Source organism: Eptatretus burgeri, chromosome 9 (genome assembly GCF_056783735.1).
Source record: "Eptatretus burgeri isolate ZD-2024b chromosome 9, Ebu_testis_v1, whole genome shotgun sequence".
In the NCBI taxonomy this organism is placed as follows: Eukaryota; Metazoa; Chordata; class Myxini; order Myxiniformes; family Myxinidae; genus Eptatretus; species Eptatretus burgeri.
Window position 1 is genome coordinate 76,103,341 of NC_140969.1, and position 20,963 is coordinate 76,124,303.

The 20,963-nt window shown below is 48.5% G+C and overlaps 1 protein-coding gene across 1 annotated transcript in view; it reads right to left on the reverse strand.

Annotated features, from left to right (window-relative positions):
- Nucleotides 1-7,875: 7,875 nt before the first annotated feature.
- LOC147020390 (mesotocin receptor-like) overlaps nucleotides 7,876-20,963 on the reverse strand; it is a 28,992-nt gene continuing 15,904 nt past the window's right edge. The window contains exon 2 of the mRNA XM_085895694.1: nucleotides 7,876-20,209. Coding sequence (XP_085751820.1) covers nucleotides 20,001-20,209 — 209 coding nt within the window. The 3' untranslated portion in view covers nucleotides 7,876-20,000. The remainder of the gene's footprint in view (nucleotides 20,210-20,963) is intronic.

Consider the following 20,963-nt stretch of genomic DNA (forward strand, 5'->3'; position numbering starts at 1 on the left):
GTGACAACGAGGTAGGGCTTAGCCTCCGTGAGTGTTGGCAGAAGGTGGAAGACCGACAGTTATGGGGGTTGCTACCTCCCCTAGTTGGGCATGCGTCTGGTTATTATTATTAGGAGTAGTCCCCACTTCCCCCATCGGAATCAGATTCAGAGTGAGCCGACCGGAGGGGTGCAAAGGTCCTTTGACAGGGAGATAGCATGGGTTTTAAATGCTCCCACCCAGTTTTATATAAAACCCAGAGGTTCAAAAAAAATGTTGCTGTTTGGGCATGTTTTATGACGATTCCCTTCCCCGCACCTCAAGCCACCTCCCCTTCCTCTCACACTGCCTTCCATTCCCTTCCCCTCACATTGCATTCTCTTCCCCTCATGCTGCATTCCCTTCCCATCACACTGCCAGACTGCCTTCCCTTCCCATCACGCTGCCTTCCTTCCACCTCTCCTCACACTTACCCCTTCCCTCTCCACCTCCAATGGACGTCTCCCTGCGGTATCCGCATGTTGTATTAACGTGCTGTTTTAACGAATCTCATTTCGTTAAATTATGGACTTCCATCCCTACCCTTCTCCACAAGTCCCACTACCAAACGCAAGTCAAGGACCCCTTCCCTTGTGCTTACCTCCTTGTGCTTTCCGCCGGTACTCCAGGGGCCTCCGTCTGGCCATCCCCCAGGCAGATGCCAGGCCCATCCCCATCTCCTTGAGATGATGGTCAACCTGTTGCAACCATGAGGCACGTGGTCGGCCCACTGGCCTCCTCCACTCATGAGACTCACTCGCTGAGAGAATCTGGTGAGCAGGATCAGCATCAGGAAAACGAGCCACATGTCCATACAGCCGCAACTGACGCTCACGAACTATGCAGGTAACAAATCTCATCCGAGTCTCTCTCAGCAACCGCTCGTTGGACACAAAATCCGACCAGCGATAGCCAAGGATTCTCCGAAGAGACCTGGTACCAAAGGAATTAAGTATCCATCTCAGATCCTTGGTCAGAGTCCAAGTCTCGCACCCATAGAGCAAGACTGGAAGTACCAAGGACCTGAAGACTCGGACTTTCGTCCTCCCACACAGGTACCGGCAGCGCCACACCCGATGATCCAGTGAATCCATGACTCCCCAGGCCCGACCGAGACGTCGATTGACCTCTGACTCGCAGCCAGCAGAGACATGAATATCACTGCCAAGGTAAGTGAATCTCTCCACGACCTCAACATCCTCACCACAAACAGACACAGACAGGACAGCAGCATCCAAGATGTCACCGAAAGCCTGCATCTTAGTTTTGACCCAAGAAACCCGTAATCCCAACGGCTCCGACTCCTCATTCAGCACCTCGAGGGCCCCCAAAAGGATGTCTAAAGTCTCCGCAAAGATGACTGCATCGTCTGCAAAATCAAGGTCCAAGATCTTGACATTTCCAAACGATGCACCGCAACTTGATCTCTCCGACATCCTCCCTAAAATCCAGTCCATACAAGTGCTGAAAAGTGTGGGGGCAAGTACACATCCCTGACGAACTCTAGTAACAACTGGAAATAAGTCAGAGATTGTACCACCACACTTCACAGCACTCTCAGTACCAGAGTAGAGTTCAGACATCAGATCGATCAGTTTTGGTGGCACCCCACGAAGACCAAGAATCCTCCAGAGGACATCCCGATTCACTGAATCGAACGCTTTACAGAGATCAACATAGGCTGCAAGCAGCCCCTGCCGAAACTCTCATCTGCGTTCGGTGAGGACACGAAGTGCAAGGATACAGTCAATCGTTGACCTCTTTGGTGTAAAGCCTGACGGCTCTGGACGCTGGTGCTCAAGCAGATGGTGGCGAACCCTATCAAGAATTATGCGAGCAAAGACCTTGCCCGGCACTGAGAGCAGCGTCACCCCTCGGTAGTTGTTGCAGTCTTGGCGATCACCCTTCCCTTTCCAGAGAGGGACAACAAGGCCCCTCTTCCAGTCAGTTGGGATGATGCCTGTGTTCCAGGCAGAGCACAAAACTGCATGCAACGACACGAGTGCAGCATTTCCACCAGCCTTGAGAAGTTCGGCATGGATGCCACAGATCCCTGGAGCTTTGCGCCGTTTCAACTGGTTCACCGCAGCCCGTGTTTCCACAAGCGAAGGTGGACCACAGTTGATTCGAGGGTCAGCAACAGGGATTGTAACACCCGTGACGTCCAACTCGACAGCTGGGGGATCAGCCCGGTACAACCGCTCAAAGTAACCGGCCCAGCGGGCCTTCACTTCAGACTCCTCTGTCAAGAGCCTACCACTCTCTGCTCGAACTGCAGTGCTCCGAGGGATGGGCTTGGATGAACGTAATGCGCGAATTCCCCTGTAAGCGGGACGAGAATCACCTGTCCACAGGTGATTCTCTACCCCCTCACAGATTCTTCACACATAGGCCTCCTTGTCCACCCTCAGTGCACATACAGTTTTACGCCTCAGCTCCCTGAACAGCTCAGCTCTGCCATTCAGCCTGGCCCTGTGACTCTGGTCAATGGTATCCAGTGTCCCTTGAGAGACAAAATTCTTCTTTGCCCTGCGGTGAGCTCCAAGGCATTCACTGGCAACATCAAGGACGGTGGTCTTGAAGGCGCTCAAACAACTCTTCAGGACCCCGCAAAGCACCCAGACCCCCCAAGTGTCCACTCAGCCTGTTCGCAAACTCCTCAGCTACTCTCTCATCCCTGAGCTTGGCAACATCCAGCCTAGGCTGGGATGGTACCATTCTCCAGGATTTAAGGTGCAGCTTTAGAGTTGCTACAACAAGCCTGTGGTCAGTATTGAGGAACTGAGCACTCCGGTAGACCCTGCAGTTCTGGATCATCCTCCAACGACCGTCAATGAGGACATGGTCACTCTCCTTTGCCACACCGCCAGCGTTGGAATACCAAGTCCAGCGATGAGCTTGTGGGCGCTGAAACCATGAACCAGCCACCCTAAGTCCATGACTTCTTGCAAAGTCAAGGAACTTAGTGCTATTCTGTTTCATAGTTCCTGACCCATGGGGACCAACACACACCTCATAACCATCCCTATCAGTTCCAGTCGATGCATTGAAATCCCCCAAGACTAGAAGTGTATCTTGTCTGGGGCACTGCTCAACCACAGACTCGAGTGTGGCGTAGAATGCATCCTTCACGGTGAGATCACTCGCCTCAGTCGGAGCATAAACAGAGACCAGGGAAATGACACCTAAGGAGTGATGAATCCTTAATCTCATAATACGCTCGTTGACCGGTGTTACTTCAATTATCATTGGGGTCAGCTTATTGGACACAGCTACAGCAACTCCTTGGGTATGGTAACCATCAGAGCGACCAGACCAATAGTAGGTGTAACCACCCACCATTATCTCGCCGCAATCCGGTCTCCGAACCTCAGAGAGAGCTGCAATCCCGATGTCCAAACGCTTGAGCTCAGATGATAACAGAGACAGGTGATCATCCTCTCTTAGGGATAGGACATTCCAGGCACCCACCCGAAGAGACCGCCTCAGGTTAACCCAAGGAGACCGCCGTCTGGTGGACGACACCTCAGCACCACTCCGACACACTCTCCCGCAATCTGACCCAGGGATGTTACCCCGTGGTTTCTCTCCTATCATCAAAGATTGGGGGTCCCGAAGGCTTTGCCCCTACCCTGTCATCCGGTGAGCTGCCCTGCGAAGGGAAGCTGCACAGGAGGTACTCCCACGGAGTGGGTTTTCAGATTTTTTTGCGTTTTTGCATTTTGCGGAATGAAGGGTTTTACGGTGGCCGGAGTGCAAATTCTGCCACCAACCTCCTAATAAGAAGTGACCCAACTGCAGGAGGACGTCCGCAGACACAATTGGGCACTAGAGATGGATGGCCGTTGGCTCATGAGGAGCTCCTCCGCCCTTTGACAAGTTTTGTTTTTAATCCTGCTGGGTGTCCATATCCAAACACCCTCCTCACCATAAAACCTGGTGGGGGAGACGGTTTAGTCGCCGACAACCCGACCATGGAACAGGTTAGTACAGGTTTACATGGTACCTGTAGCAGGTATATATATATAAATATATATATATATATATATATATATATATATATATATATATATATATAATATCTCAAAAAGTTGTGAACGAGTTATGACAAAACAAGATGGATGAGTTGATTAATAGGTGACAAGAACAAGCAGATTCGATTTTGGTTCAGATCCAGCCCATCCGAGGGATACAAAACAGAAAATGTTCAGCTTGGCAGAGGTATGCGTTCTACCGAGTGCCATTCTACTTTGTTCTGTTTTGCCAAGTGTTCTATGAGTGATTTTTCATTGTCTGTCTGTCTGTTTGTCTGTATGTCAATCGTCTATGGGTCACAATTTTAACCGATTTTTCATGAAACTTCACCACCTGGTTGAGTTCGTCATCAGCAAATGGCCTATTATTTTTGAGGTCAAAAGTCAAAAGGTCAATATCGGCCAAAGTTCAACAACTTTGTTAGATATCTGAAATCCTCAATTTTTGTCCGATTGACTTGAAATTTTAGAAGGATTTGCAAATCAGGTCATTGAATTGAATCACCAATTACCTTTGAGGTCAACATCGACCAAAAGTTCAACATCGATGTTATTTTTGAAATTGTCAATTTTCATCCAATTGACTTGAAATTTGAAGAGGATTTATATTTAAGGACACTGATTTCAACTATCCAATTATTTTTGAGGTCAGCATTGACCAAAAGGTCCACATAGACCAAATTTCTAAAATCCTCAATTTTCATCTGATTAACTTGACATTTGAAGAGGAGTTGCATATTTGGTCATTGAATTCAACCACCAATTATTTTTAAGGTCAAATAAGTTTTATGGATTTTGCAAGTATCATGCTCTGCATGACATCCTTCTTCTTTCTTTGTTTGTGTGCAGAATATCTCAAAAAGTTGTGGACAGATTCGTATTAAATTTGGTGGGCAGATTGGTTTTGTGAAAAGCATGAATTGTTTAGATTTTGGTAAAGAACCGAATCTGGATCAGGATCTGATAATTTTTTAAGTGATTCTTCACCATTCAGAGATGGGGCTAAAACTATATATAACATGACATCTTAAAAGCTTATGGATGGATTCTAACGAAACTTGTTGGACAGGTTGGGTATGTGACAAGGCCAAATCTATTCGATTTTGGTGACGATCCAAGTCCAGATCTGGATACGATAATTTTTTTAAGTGATTCTTCACCATTGAGAGATAGGGTCAAAATTGATACATTGCAAAGTTTTTTTCGCTCAAATATATTCTACTTGATCAGACATTGTGTGTCAAAGGTATGCACTCAACCAAGTGCCCTTCTAGTTATAGATGTAATAATGAAACAGCATTTACAAGGAACTAGCTGCTTGTACAGGGTGTCCATAAAGTCTCTATACAATTTATAATTTATACCATCTTGATGTGCTTCATGCAACTAATGGTGCCCATATAGAAGGGTATTAAATGAGGCACAAAAAACTTCATTATCGACTCCTCATTTTGTAATAATTTCCACAGGTTTATCTATTCACTTGCTTTTCTAATAAAAAATTTAAATTGTAAAGGGACTTTATGGACACCCTGTATATCTCTGCCATTAGCGAGATCGCAAAATACTTGACCAAGCCACGACATCATTTGATTATTGTGTGGCCATTGGCAACTCAAGGGTGGGCCATGAAGGTGTATGGTTATTTCCCTTCACCACTAAACTCTGGAATTCTTTACTTCGTCATGTCTTTCCAAACAATTATAACCAGCCTCTTTTCAAAAGGCATGTTTTCCAGTTCCTCAAAAACTCTTGGAGTATTTCTCCTTTTCTCCACTTCTATATTTATTCAGTTGTTTTATTTTTGGTTTCATTTCAGGCCTGGCCTCGATGAGGATAATTATCAAAAAAAAAAAAAACGTGTTCCATGCAATACTGACTCAACTCTCCTGAAGACCATGAAGGGACTGAACTATCGAAGGTCACCCGTCTCTTGCGCAGTCTTTTTCATGACCTGACCATTTGTGTCTGTCCACAGAATTATGCACGATTGACTTGAAATTTGCAAGTCATCATAAGTAATTCAACCCACACTTCCTGATAGAAACGAGACACTCGATTTTGAACCTATAAACATTTACGAAGCGATGTAACTAACTGAGAGGTTGGCACACTAATGGTTCATCATCTTCAAACTCACTTGTTCTCAACATGTCACCCATACTCTCTCTTCTGTGGGCCATGTCTTTGTTGCTTAAGAAAATATGGTGGAATTTCTACCCTCCTCCTCACTCCTTGGCCCCGTTTGCTCCACACCTTCTTCATTTCTCTCCTTTCAGCTTCCTTTCGCTTCTCTCTCAACTCCTTTCACACTCCCCTGATCTTGATTATCTCTTCTATCATTCCTTTTTCTCTTCCTTAACTCAATTATATTGTTCTTATTTTATCCCATTCACTTCCTAAACTCTGTACATTCATAATATATATCCGATGTTATTAACCTTCCCCTCAAGAACAATTTTATTTCCATTAAAAAACACGCATTCCTTTCTGAGGAATTGCAATGCAGGAGGCCAAATTGCCTACCTATATTTGATTGTCCATGCCCTATCCTTTTTTAAATACCAAGGATCAAGCAAGGAAGCAGCACATACCATTTTTAAAGTACTGTATTTGGTATGATCATGACCGGGGTCAGGTTTGGAACCACTAACCTCCAAGACTCAGTGTGGATGATCAAAAAAATTTTGAATGCTGTTTGAGGATGACTTTCTTCATCTGTGTCAGATCAGGCAAACACTGTGGTTTGACCAGATTCCTGTTGACACAAAGAGTTATAAGTGCCAAGGGTGTTGCTGAATATTTGTCAAACAATGAAAACATTGTCATTTTTTTAGGATTTACCCTTGTGTTATTGTTTCTTTGTGCCACTCCAGAATAAAATTATTGCCCCGATTGTAAACAAACTCAATTTTAACAATCTGTGATCGGACCACAATTCAATGTATCAAATAAACCAGCAAGGCATCTTTTCGGTATGGAACAAATTTCCTGTCGAGATATGTTTCTGCATGTCCTGCACCCAGAACTACTTCGATCTGGAAGAGGTGGAATTGGCCGCAGCTTCTTCCCATGGAACACCTCTGGGCACATGGCTTGGGAGCTGCAGAAAAGCCCTTGCGAAGGAATAAACAGGAACTGCACCAAAATCCGATCTACATTTGGCAAAATGTGCATCAGGCTGGCTTACAGAAAATGATTGATTTGATGCCTTCATGGGTTCAAGCAATGTACAATAACAAAGAACTTGCCCGCAGATTCAAATAATGTCACACATTAGATTGTATTCGTATCACAGATTGTTATAAAAAGGCTTTTTTTTAAATAGATAGTCATGGTTTGTGAATGTGCTGGGAAGGTATAAAGAATTCAAATGTATACTGTATATTAAGAATTCTAATGTTCTTCTAATGTAGAAAGAATTGTGCTCATTTTAGTCTGGCATGGCACTGGAACACAAATCCTTCAACAACTTGTATTTTCAGCAGAGATTCTCAGGGTTCATGAAGCTTTTCTGCAAACCCTTTATGCATTTAAATTCCTCTTCGATTACAGTTGTAACCTCTCAGGAATGGATGATTAATATTACCTTGGCAACAATGCATGAGATGAATGGAATTTAATTTTCTGCAAAGGGAATTTTTTTGCAATTTCCAACTTTTCTTTGCTTGTTATCCTGCAATACGAATGCATCCTTTACACAACGAATGGACATTCTCTGCACTGAGCACTGGCCAATGCAAACAGAAACAGAAACCTTCTTTGGAATAGAACAACTGGATCGATTAGATGGATATGCCTCATTGCAATGAAAAAGGAGCCATTGTTTTGTCTTTATTTAACTTTATTGAGAATATTAGTTACACATCCTGCACGATTCACAAGCTCGGCCATAACTACAATGCAAGTTCAGACTGTCAATATCTCATTGGTACATTCAATATTCATTTGTGTTGCTATGAAGGTGGATGTAGGTTAATATCTCATGAGAGATGGTTCATTAGTTGTAAAGATTATAGAAAGCATTCGTGATTGCTGACAAGAAGTGAGAACATATTTGTTGTTGTGAAGTCCAGTCATAGTGCAGCTGAGAGTTCAGTTTGGTTTGTTGTTTTGAGGTTTAGAGGCTGGCTTCAGCTTGTGTTATCCCATCTCTGCCGAGAGACCACATTGGGACTAATTGGGTTGCTTATGTTAGCTGTACCGAAGTGATGTCAGTACCCTGTAAGTGCTATTCCCAGTGAGACCTCAAACACAAATTGAACATACAGTCTGACTTGATGCCGGACCAGACTGTCATTTCCCCGTTTTTTGAAAGTATTAATGGGAAAGAGTTAACACATCAAAACACCTCTCACATAACATAAACATGACATTTTGCACTGGAGTATACTACTAAACTATATACTGTATATATTAAGGAAGTTTTTCCCCCCAATGGTTGAAAGTAGATATTTCGAAGGCATTTGAGAGAATGCACAATAATTATTGTCTCGAGGTCAGAGGCACAGAGCCAAAAGACTTCTGCCAGGCATTACCGAAAGTCATGGAATGTCAGCATGACATTTGTACACCGATTTTGTGCTTTCTTCTGGCTTCGCCTAAATTTAGTAGCTTCGCAATTCCTGCTGAATGTACACCTAGGTTGAACACATATCCACATGATATTGTTGTGGTTGACCAAATTCGCAAACCACCATTCAGGTCCGTTAGGTGAGATATCTCTGTAAGTATATGTGTAGTTAGGCCCAAACCCGTTGTTTCGAGGGAATAAATGTCATTCAGTCGGGCTGCGACTCTTCAGGATAGCCGTTTTTCTTTTACTATCTTTATTTTGGACCAGCCGCCATTACTACCACCACCAACCACGTCTCAACAGCCATCACAACAACAACCACCAACCACAACGCCGCTTCACAACAACAACCACCAACCGCAACGCCGCTTCACAACAACAACCACCAACCACAACGCCGCTTCACAACAACAACCACCAACCACAACGCCGCCTCACAACAACAACCACCAACCACAACGCCGCTTCACAACAACAGCCACGACCTTTACCATCACAACTCGCCACCATCGCATCCACACCATCTCGCGCCACTCGTGGGCACCGATGCTGGACTCGTGTAGGGCGCGCACCGAACAGCGTGTTCAAAAACATCACGGACTTTCCACAGAAAACGGATCAAAAACGACTCACGCCCACTTTTGTTCCGTCCAATCGGTGAGCGAGGGGCGATTTGGCCCCGCCTCCAGGGCATTGGAGGGCGGTCGCTATATGCAAATTCATGGATCAAAAAGCATTCATGCCCACTTTTCCTCGGGCCAATGGGGAGCCAGTTAGAGAGGTGAAGGGTCGGAGGCAGAGGGTCAAGGGTGAAAGAGCGAAGCCACGGGGCTTATATAAACGGCTGCGTTCGTCAGTAAAGGAGTTGTGCGGAGTTCAAGAGAGTCGTCGGTGGAGCTGGAAAGAAGAGTTGGGACGAGCCAAGAGAGGAGACGGAGAGGGTGAGTAGACGGAGCTGTGGAGAGGTGACGGCGGCGAAGGCGGACGAGGGGGTGCTCGCGTCGGTGCCGGGAGCTGCAGAGGGAGAGCCCAGCAACGCGACCGAGGTCGAGGAGGAGACGCTCGCCGCGGGACCCGAGACAGGGTGATATCCTCCTTCCCCCGAGCATCAGCAACCCCCTCCTGTTTCCCCCCGCGCTGAGATAGTGCGACAAAGGGGGCCCCCTACCCACCCCCTACCAGACACTGTCCGCGAGGCCCACGGAGTTGAGGCACCACCGCCACTTCGCGTCTCATCATCAGACGGGTAGGCCCGACCCGGTCTCGGCCCCAGGCCCGCCTCATCCTTGAGGGTGGTTCTTTTCTTTTGCTTTGGGAATATGTGTTGTCGGCACCGTCTGTGAAGTAAAATTGTATAAGTGTTGCCGTGTGCCCGGTAGTCGGATAGATCTGCATTGTTGCATTTGCTTTTTGTGTAATATTGCATTGTCTTCTTCTTTTACATGTGCTTTTGGTGGAATTGTATATGTGTGCTTTCCGTTCATCGCGAAATAAATGTGCTTCATGTTGAACTGTTTTCCCGCTTCGCTTCGTCTTTTCTTTCATTGAATCTCCATCTTGCTTCACGTAAAGGGTTGGTCGTGGGCTAAAACGCCCGATAATCAATCGAACCGTCGAGGCCGACGAATAACACCGCTCGGTTATCCCGATAGTACGGAACGGGTCGCTTAAAGTGGCCCGTGTCCGAAGTCGACCTGCGGCGATGTGCGATCGCCCGGTCTACCCTCCATGTGGGTACTTAGGTAGGTCGAATTTGGCGAGCAACCCTATCCCACGCGGGGGCCGATTGGCACGATCGTGGTGAGGCCGAAAGGTCCACCCGTGACTGGTTCCCGGCGTTAGTCCGAGAGGGTCACGACTGGATTGTCCGTCCGGTGGGCGACGTGCCGCGATTCGAGTTACGTGGCCGTTCGCACGCCGGCGGGCGCGAATCCGCAACACTGGTGTCAGGTCGTGCGATATAAACTCATCGCCCTCCTCGCGGCACTGGTATCGGAGAACGGGAAAACGGGCTCTCCTGTCTCCAAATAAATTAACGGGAATCGGTCCAGGGGTGAGAGGAGCGACCCCCGATTCCCTCCAAATTACGAGCGAGCTAAATTAACCCTTTAAGAGAAGCAAGATGGCGTCTCAAGGCGAGCAGGAGCCGGGGGTATTAGAAATGGATGTAGAAAGTGTAGAATCCATGGCTCAGGATGAAATCCCCGTGCAGGAAATGTTGGTTGTACAGGAAAACGAACTCGCCCAACTGAACCCAGAGTCCGAAATGGGTGCGGCAGCGGCCGCGGTGTATGACACCTCCCCTCCCCCTCTCCACCAAAACCCCCCGACCCTTGCCGAAACGGCTCACCCAAGCGCACCCGACTTGGCCCAGCTATGCGCCATGCTGGCGGCAATGACAAATGAAATGAAAAACGAAATGAAAGGCATGAACAAACAAATAAACGAAAAGATGGATACAAATACAAATGAAATGAAAAACGAAATGAAAGGAATGAACAAGCAAATGGACGAAGTGAAAACGACGATGGATGCGAATACACAGCAAATGAACAAGCAAATAAACGGGATGGAAGCAAACATGAAGGAGGAAATGAAAGAGCTGCGGGGTGAGACGCAGAACATGGGCCGATGCCTGCAGGCGAGCATGAAGGCCGTCAGCAGGGAGCTCAAAATGGCGACTCCACGTGTAGAAGCCAACGAGCTGGGAGGGGGTGCAACGGCTGACAGGCCCGCAGTGGAGGCGGGTGAAAAAATAATTCGGGGGGCGTGTTAGGCGAGGGTCGTGACGATGACCGAAAGGGAAAAATTAAATGGGGAGACCAAAACGTGCGAGACGAGACACGAGGTGACGACAAAGGAAATAAAAATAGTAGAGACAAGGGAGGTAAAGGGTGAAGAGGTGACTGAGTTGGCAGAGACACGGGAGATGGGAACGACAGAGGGAAGACTGCACGATGAAGACGGGGTAAGTGACGCACACACACACACGGAGGTAGTGGAGGATAATGGGGGTGAGCTCGCGGAGCGTGTCGGGACCCAGTGCGAGCAGCTGGATGGCCTCCTCCAGGAACGAGGGGAGGGAGTATTCCCCCTTGAGGCGAGTCACGACCAGGTGAGTTCGGTCGTGCTTTGCGAGGTCGAGGGGAGGAGTGCTGTGGACAGGTGCACGGAGAGCTTGGGGGGTATAGAGGCCCCGGAGACCCTTGTGGGGACACGAATCCCCAGTGTGGTTGTCCCTGTGTGTGTGGTGCAAGGCGTGAGTGCGTCCCCGTGTGTGGAAGCGACCCCGTGTGTGAGTGGTGTGGTGGCGATGGTGCCGGAGTACGTTCTTCCCAGCACGCCGTGTGTGGATGAGGCACCGTGTGTGGAAGAGGCCGTGTGTGTGGATGAAACGGCCAGTGTGGATGAGGCACCGCGGGTGAGTGCCCCCGCGTGTGTGAGTGAGGGACGGTGTGTGGATGAAACACCGCGGTTGAGTGCCCCCGCGTGTGTGAGTGAGGCACGGTGTATGAGTGAGGCACGGTGTGTGGATGAGGAACCGCGGGTGAGTGCCCCCGCGTGTGCGAGTGGTGTGGTTTGTGTGAGGGAAATGGCACGAGTGAGTGGAAGGCCGCGAGTGAATGGAGCACCACGTGTGAGTGGTATGGTTTGTGCAAGGGAGACCGTGTGTGTGTGAGAGAGCGGTATGTAAGGGAGATGTCGGTGGGCATGTGTGAACATGCAGCCGCGTCTCCCGGTGTGAGTTTAATGGTGTGGAGTGTGAGCGTCGTAACACGCAGGTGTGCGTGGGTCGAATGGCGACGACGGCGACATGTTAGGAACGAAAGCCGGGTAGCGGCTGTAGTTGTTTCGGGGACCGTGCCGGGTTCACCCAGCAGTGAGCACGCGGTCCGTGCTGTGCAACGCACGAGGCCGCCACGTGCTCGCTTGCGAGAGTGAAGTCCCGGTCCGGAAACACACGCGGTGGATTTGCCGATCCCGCGGACGGACAAAGTTTGGGCAGGATTATGGATTTGGACCGGACGGGTTCTCCACGCGATCGTGTGTCTTATATTAAGCTCCAACGGGCAAAGCACATGTGTTCGCGTGGGGCTTGTTTTTTTTTATGCGCACGGTGACGTCATGGCTGCACGTGGGGTTGGAATCCGGCAGGAGGGGTATCCCTGCAGGATGGTACCGTCGAAGGAGGGACGAGGAACACGTGCAGCTGCATGACGTCACGGGCAGGTGTAAAGTGCGCGAGCTGTGAGTTGCCGCGCTGGTGCTGCGCATGTAAAGAAAAAAAAAAAAGAAAAAGCAAGCCTCACTTTCGGGTGCACAGGATTCCTGGGCAAGGGGTGGAAGACCCCCTTACCGGGGCACAGGATGGAAACTAGTTAGGGGGAAGGGTTAGCTTAGTAAGACCGACTTCATGGGGCAGGGGTAAGTCCTCATGGAGTCCGTGGAATGGATTAGGTAGAGGGATTGTAGCGAGATTTAGGTTGGGAAATTGATTAATGGGATTATTTGGAGACAGTGACTGACTTGTGAGTGTGTAGAGGGGACGTAGTTTAGCTACGTAGTGTTAAAAGGAACGTGCTGTAGTTTAAGGGACGACGTGGGAGCACGTGTTAGTTAGGGGATGTAGTTAGAAGGATGGCAGAGTTCAGCGGTGTGTGTGTGTTGAAAAGTTGAGGTGAGTACGTGTTGAGTGAGTGAGCCCAGCGGGTCTGTGTGAGTGGAGCGAATGGGGAATGCATGGTGCGATGAGTGATTGGGGGGAGGAGTGACTCCCGCCCAAGGGACCCCCGGGGTCAGTGTAGACTGAGTTAGTGGGTTAGTCAAATTAACAAATATGGAAGTCGTTTTGTTGTTGGTGGGGAAGTAGGCTCGAAACCCGTTTGGAGGGGTGCAGGAGCCCTGTTGACGGGCTGGGAGCGTGGCTGCGAAAGGTGAGTATCGCTGAGTGGGTACCCCGGGCACCAGGCTAGTCGGCCGTGGTAGGCCAAGGGCCCATGGGGGGCCGGGCTAGCGTAGTGGGCACGGGTGCGCCTGCTTGGTGCGGGGGCCCGGGGCGCCATTAGCCGCGTGGGCAGTGTTGTGGGCACGGGTGACCCTCGGAAAGGGGCCTGGGAAGCCAGCCTGCCACGTGTGCATTTCAGGGGAGGTGCCATGGGGGGCACTCCCCGGTGTTAGGGAGCTGGTAGGCTCGGAGGCAGTGTAGTGCCCGGGGGTGCCATAGCGGGAGAATCGGCAGAGGGTCGTGCCTGCCAAAGGGAGCCACGTGTCCCAGCCATGAGACCGTGTGAGGGCACGGAGAGAAAATTGGGGGGCGAGGCCCGAAATTGTGAGGACACCAACACAGGCGACGGGAATCTGGGTTTATAGAACCAATAGTTTAAGCGAGAGGCGCTTGTTGAAAGCCCCGGGGTAGTTTAACAGTTAAATGGTTAGGGTAGATTAGGAAGTGTACCCCTCCGCACCATCCATCCCCTCGCTCTCGTTGTGGGCCGCTGGACCCACTTTGGTTATAGATCGCTGAAGTCTGGGGAGGCCATTCTGAGGCTTGAATTGGGCCTCGACACAGGACGCTAGCTCTTCCTTGTTCCCCTCCGGGAAGGGAACGTAGGGGTTGGGAGTAGGCTAGGTGACAGGATAGGTTAGCCGAACAAAGACGATAAAGGGGGTTAGGGGATGACTTATAGTGGGGAAGTAAAAATAAAAAAATAAGTTGGGGCTCAATTGGGTTTCACAAATTAAGGGGGTGGGTATGGACAGTGACAGGCAAAGGCGATAGGTTGGGAGGGAGACCGTAGGCTAGGTCCGAGCCCGCCTTCCGAGTGGCCAGCACCACCGCACTCCCTCCACCAACCTCCACTGAACGGCAAAGGCTGGCCAGCTTCATCTGCTGGCTGTGCTGCTGTAAGGCCGTGCCGGCCCACTTCATCTGCCGGCTGGCTGTTTTTCTTCAAGGCCTGTGCCGGCCCACTTCATCGGCAGCTGTTGTGTTGCTGCAAGGCCTGTGCCGGCCGGATCATCTGCAGCTGTGGTACTTCAAGGCCTGTGCCGGCCAGTTCATCTGCCGGCTGTGTTTGCCTGCAGCGGCCTTCTTCTGCGGGCTGTGTTTGCCTGCTGCCTTTGCCATGCCATGCCCACTGCCCCTGTTCACCAGCCCCGTTTAATTTTGCTTTGCCCCCCCCCCCCCTGTTCATTGCCATGTGCGCCAGGATCAAGGCAACAGTTTGCAAGCTGCAAGAACTGCCCTGTTGGCAGCTACAACACGGGCCTGCAGTGGCGGCCCGTGCACCGTGTTTGCGTGCCTCCATTCATCCATCCATTCATTGTGTTCATTGCGTGTGCCACTTGAGCTGGCACGGAGACTACGTTTGTGCAGCCCATGCACCGTTGTGGTTCACTGCGTTCAGTTAAAAAGGGAAGGCCTTGGACTGCGTGTGAGCAGCTGGCCACGTTCCCTGTCACCTGCATTGTTTTGAGCCAGAGACTGCATGTGAGCAGCCTGGCTCCCTGCTTACTGCTTTCTTTTTGCAGAGTTCATTGATCCTGGGCCATGGTTTAGTGTAAAATTTGTAAGTTAAGGTAAGATGTACTGTACATATGAGTGCGCCCCCGGCATGTCTGTCTTAGCGCCGGCAATTTTATTTAAGTCGTCTGTGTGAGTGAGTTTGTTTAGGTTGTTACTCAGCCCTCAGGTTATTTATTTTGGGGACACAAATACCATGAATGTCGCACTCAGGGATCCGTAGGTAAAATGTACTAGGGGAAAACTACACATGATGGCACACGAAAATTTGACGACTCGGGACGAGTCTGTAAAAAGGGGAGGGGGTAGTGTTGTGGTTGACCAAATTCGCAAACCACCATTCAGGTCCCTTAGGTGAGATATCTCTGTAAGTATATGTGTAGTTAGGCCCAAACCCGTTGTTTCGAGGGAATAAATGTCATTCAGTCGGGCTGCGACTCTTCAGGATAGCCGTTTTTCTTTTACTATCTTTATTTTGGACCAGCCGCCATTACTACGACCACCAACCACGTCTCAACAGCCATCACAACAACAACCACCAACCACAACGCCGCTTCACAACAACAACCACCAACCGCAACGCCGCTTCACAACAACAACCACCAACCACAACGCCGCTTCACAACAACCACCAACCACAACGCCGCCTCACAACAACAACCACCAACCACAACGCCGCTTCACAACAACAGCCACGACCTTTACCGTCACAACTCGCCACCATCGCATCCACACCATCTCGCGCCACTCGTGGGCACCGATGCTGGACTCGTGTAGGGCGCGCACCGAGCAGCATGTTCAAAAACATCACGGACTTTCCACAGAAAACGGATCAAAAACGACTCACGCCCACTTTTGTTCCGTCCAATCGGTGAGCGAGGGGCGATTTGGCCCCGCCTCCAGGGCGTTGGAGGGCGGTCGCTACATGCAAATTCATGGATCAAAAAGCATTCACGCCCACTTTTCCTCGGGCCAATGGGGAGCCAGTTAGAGAGGTGAAGGGTCGGAGGCAGAGGGTCAAGGGTGAAAGAGCGAAGCCACGGGGCTTATATAAACGGCTGCGTTCGTCAGTAAAGGAGTTGTGCGGAGTTCAAGAGAGTCGTCGGTGGAGCTGGAAAGAAGAGTTGGGACGAGCCAAGAGAGGAGACGGAGAGGGCGAGTAGACGGAGCTGTGGAGAGGTGACGGCGGCGAAGGCGGACGAGGGGGTGCTCACGTCGGTGCCGGGAGCTGCAGAGGGAGAGCCCAGCAACGCGACCGAGGTCGAGGAGGAGATGCTCGCCGCGGGACCCGAGACAGGGTGATATCCTCCTTCCCCCGAGCATCAGCAACTCCCTCCTGTTTCCCCCCGTGCTGAGATAGTGCGACAAAGGGGGCCCGTTTCCCACCCCCTACCAGACACTGTCCGCGAGGCCCGCGGAGTTGAGGCACCACCGCCACTTCGCGTCTCATCATCAGACGGGTAGGCCTGACCCGGTCTCGGCCCCAGGCCCGCCTCATCCTTGAGGGTGGTTCTTTTCTTTTGCTTTGGGAATATGTGTTGGCGGCGCCGTCTGTGAAGTAAAATTGTATAAGTGTTGCCGTGTGCCCGGTAGTCGGATAGATCTGCATTGTTGCATTTGCTTTTTGTGTAATATTGCATTGTCTTCTTCTTTTACATGTGCTTTTGGTGGAATTGTATAAGTGTGCTTTCCGTTCATCGCGAAATAAATGTGCTTCATGTTGAACTGTTTTCCCGCTTCGCTTCGTCTTTTCTTTCATTGAATCTCCATCTTGCTTCACGTAAAGGGTTGGTCGTGGGCTAAAACGCCCGATAATCAATCGAACCGTCGAGGCCGACGAATAACACCGCTCGGTTATCCCGATAGTACGGAACGGGTCGCTTAAAGTGGCCTGTGTCCGAAGTGGACCTGCGGCGAGGTGCGATCGCCCGGTCTACCCTCCGTGTGGGTACTTTGGTAGGTCGAATTTGGCGAGCAACCCTATCCCACGCGGGGGCCGATTGGCACGATCGTGGTGAGGCCGAAAGGTCCACCCGTGACTGGTTCCCGGCGTTAGTCCGAGAGGGTCACGACTGGATTGTCCGTCCGGTGGGCGACGTGCCGCGATTCGAGTTACGTGGCCGTTCGCACGCCGGCGGGCGCGAATCTGCAACAATATATAGCTCCCTGCAGCTGTATGATGAATGTCTGGCTGCGGCATCTCTCAGTGATCGCAAGCGCCTACCCCAGCCTGAAGATTATGAGAACATTTCAAATCAGTCAGAGTGCCATTACATTATATGCTATGTGCTTAAAAATAAAAAAAACCACACACTAATTGCATTAAGTAACTGAAAAAGTAAGAACCATTTGGAACTTAAGCAAAAACTGAAATGAAATATATATTGTAAGGTATGAGTACTAAGCAAATGGATTATAAGTTTTCTTAACGAGAAAGCCACAAACCGTCAAAACACACACACACACACACACACACACACACACACACACACACACACACACACACACACACACACACACACACACACACACACACACACACACACACACACACACACACACACACGTACTTACTGTAACTTTCCTACATTTCATATCAATTTGCCTCTGATGCTCTGCATCCGTCTCAAGAGGTAAATATATTACTCTCTTTCAACTGTGGAAAGGAACAGTCAATAGATATGCAAAATATAAGGCTAACAAATTCCTCGTTTTGGATTGAAGCAAACAAAGAGCAGATATTTTGATTCATCTCAATAAAGCACAAAACAATCATTTATGTTAATCCATAATTGTGAATCATTATTTTCCACTGAAAGCTGTTAAATTTAATGATATTACTTTGATGTCCATTCAATACTTTTCAACTTTGCAGAAGCTCTTTTGAAGACCCAAGAGAGGGTCTCGTTAAGCCACAGGTTGGCAAATCTTATTAATGCATGCCCTTTGTAAAATCAAGATTCTGTGTTTAGCACATCCAACATTACCTTTGTGTAAAACAGCCAGAAACCTTCAAAGCACACTCAAGAGTTCATGAAACAATGGTGCCCAGTAGGGCGTGGTGGAACCTGTGTCTCGCGAGCTATCATGTGCAGCGTGTGACTGCATCATTTTTCTGGGGGCAGAGCTGTGCCACTGATACAGTGCCCTCTATTACCAGTACACTGGTACTCATTTCGCCGACCTCAGGGTGAAAGATTAAGTCAACCCCACCTGATGTCATTTCAGCACCCAAAAGGGGCTCAAACTCAAGATCCTGACATCTGAAGCAGACCACCTTAACAATTAAGCCAACACCAAGCTTAACCTGTGTCAAGTCTGGTGTATTAATACGTATTCTTCTTCATTTATAAGCAGCACAAACTGCAGGGTGGCATCATTAGCTGAGGGTGTAGCTGTGCTCCTGATGTAATACCCCTGTAGGTTTGGGCAGGAATTTGGAATTTGTTCATGGTGTCGGAGATAGCTTGTCTACTCTTCATGAAGGATACCGTGTGATCTGTAATGTCCACCAACGAATGCTGGCAGACGGGATGGCCGTTTAACGTCCATCCAAGGGACGGCACACACATTGATGAATCACCCTGCCATGACAGTTTATAGTGGGTCAGGATTCAAACCAAAGCTTGATAACTTAGATGCAAGCATGTGTACCTCTAGGCCATTCTGTCAGCCCACATTAATATGTTTAATAATGTACAACAGACAAAAGTGAACGATAACATAGGCTTCACATTCTTTCCTCTCCATTTTAAGTTTTCATGCTGAGTGGCTGATGAAAATAAAACTCAGATTCTCCTTCATCCATTTATCTCTCAGTTAATGATTAATAATTATATGACAAATACAAACATCTCGAGGAGCATCGTACCTTGCAACGCAACACATTGTGATATTTGAACACTTTAAAGAAGAGTTACACAAAGCAGACCTCATTATAACTGACTGTATGAAATCGTAATGGTGGTAACAACTGATAGACAAAGCTTATATAATCACGAGCATCCTCCTTCAACACTGTGACATGGAGTTTCATTGTCAACGAGACGACTCGCTTGAAGTGCTCAGGCTGCTTATACAAGCTTACATGTCAGGGGATTGCATTGACACAATAATCTAATATGAGTTCCTTCAGAAGGAACTTCAATGCAGGAGGAGGATATTAGGCCCATCAAGGCTGCGGTATGGTTGCCAAACGATGGTTTTGTCCGTAGGCCTACTCAATAATTTTTTAATGCCGAGTGTCAAGCAATGAAGCAGCATGTACCATTTCTGAAGTTTTTGGTTTGATTCAGCCAGTGTTCGAACCACTGACCTTCCAGACCTTCGGTGACAAACATCGAACCAAGACTCCACCGAGTCTGGTGGAAAAAAATGTCGCTGCTGATACTACTGTTGTTGGTTATAATGGAGGAAACTTAAAAAAACAACTCGAATTTATTGCACTTCACTCATTTCAGTTTCATGTTAAATTTTCCATGAAATTTCCTGAAATTGGTGCAATGAGCCAAGTCTGCAAAGATTTATTTCCTTTTTCAGTATGGCTTTTCTCTGGCCGTCCATCTGACAGTAAAACGCAGGTCACTTGGCATCTTGTATGAATGAGAAACTGGCTTCCTTCCAATAGATATCAAATCCCCTTCAGTCGTCAATGGCTTCCGTTTTCCTTTACTGGCTTCCCAAGTCATGCGTGGACGGAACAAATTCTGGCCTTCTTTGTTGGGAATTTCATACGTTTATGCATAAAATTTATGCGATGAAAGAAGAAGAAAAATTGTGTTTTTCTAAGTAATAAAATGACGAGACCAAAAAGTGAACGCAGCAAATGCCAACAACTTTACAAACTGAGTTATTCACAGTTGGTCCAAGATGAAGAGCCAAAATTCAGACTACTTGTGGTCACCGACTCCTCACGTGGACCACGGGTACGTGACCGTCGCTTGGAGCAGACCCCGCAGCCTAGCCAGGTTGGGAAGCTCCGGCTGAACGCCATGTAGATCCACGGATTTGTACAACTGTTGAGGCTTGCGAGCAGCATGCAGATGGTAAACAAGGCAGCTGGGAAGACAGGCAAAGTGTGAGCGACTGATGAGGAATGGGATAACAACCCACTAAGACAGCATGGCGTAAATATAGAAGACATGACGAATTATGGAGCGACTTCTTACTGACATTAACCAGAAATGAGAGGGCAAACATCCTGGGGATGTACACCTACTCCATTTTCCCACCATATGGTGTATTACAGTATTGGACACTGAACAGTGATATTTATTTAATTCAACAAATTAAAACATCATTTATTTTTTATATTTCTTTTGGCTTCATTTTTGTGCAAATTTACAAAACATTGTCAAAGACTTCACATCTGTTATTAATCACAGAAGTGTAGTGAAGTGTCTTACTGAAATGTACAAGTATCTAACTGAATGGCATTTGGAAAACAATAATAATATAATCATGTCAGTTCCCTTAGAAGGAACTTATCTCGACGAAGCTTAAAACCGTCATCCCGGTGTTTCACAGGGAGGATTGATTCGTCAATGTGTGTGCTGTCCCTCTGATGGACGTTAAACTTGATGTCCCATCTGCCGACATGAGTTGATGGACGTTAAAGATGTGATGTGTCCATCGACACGAAGAGTAGGCGAGCTATCACTGGCACCATGAACAAGTGACAAATCCCTGCCCTCACTACTGCTGGGAAGACAATGGCAAATCATCCAGTATACACTTATCAAGAAACTGCTTCAGCAGCAGCAACGCTCTGTAACAGAGTATGGTACATCATCATCTGAAAAGGAACTTAAAC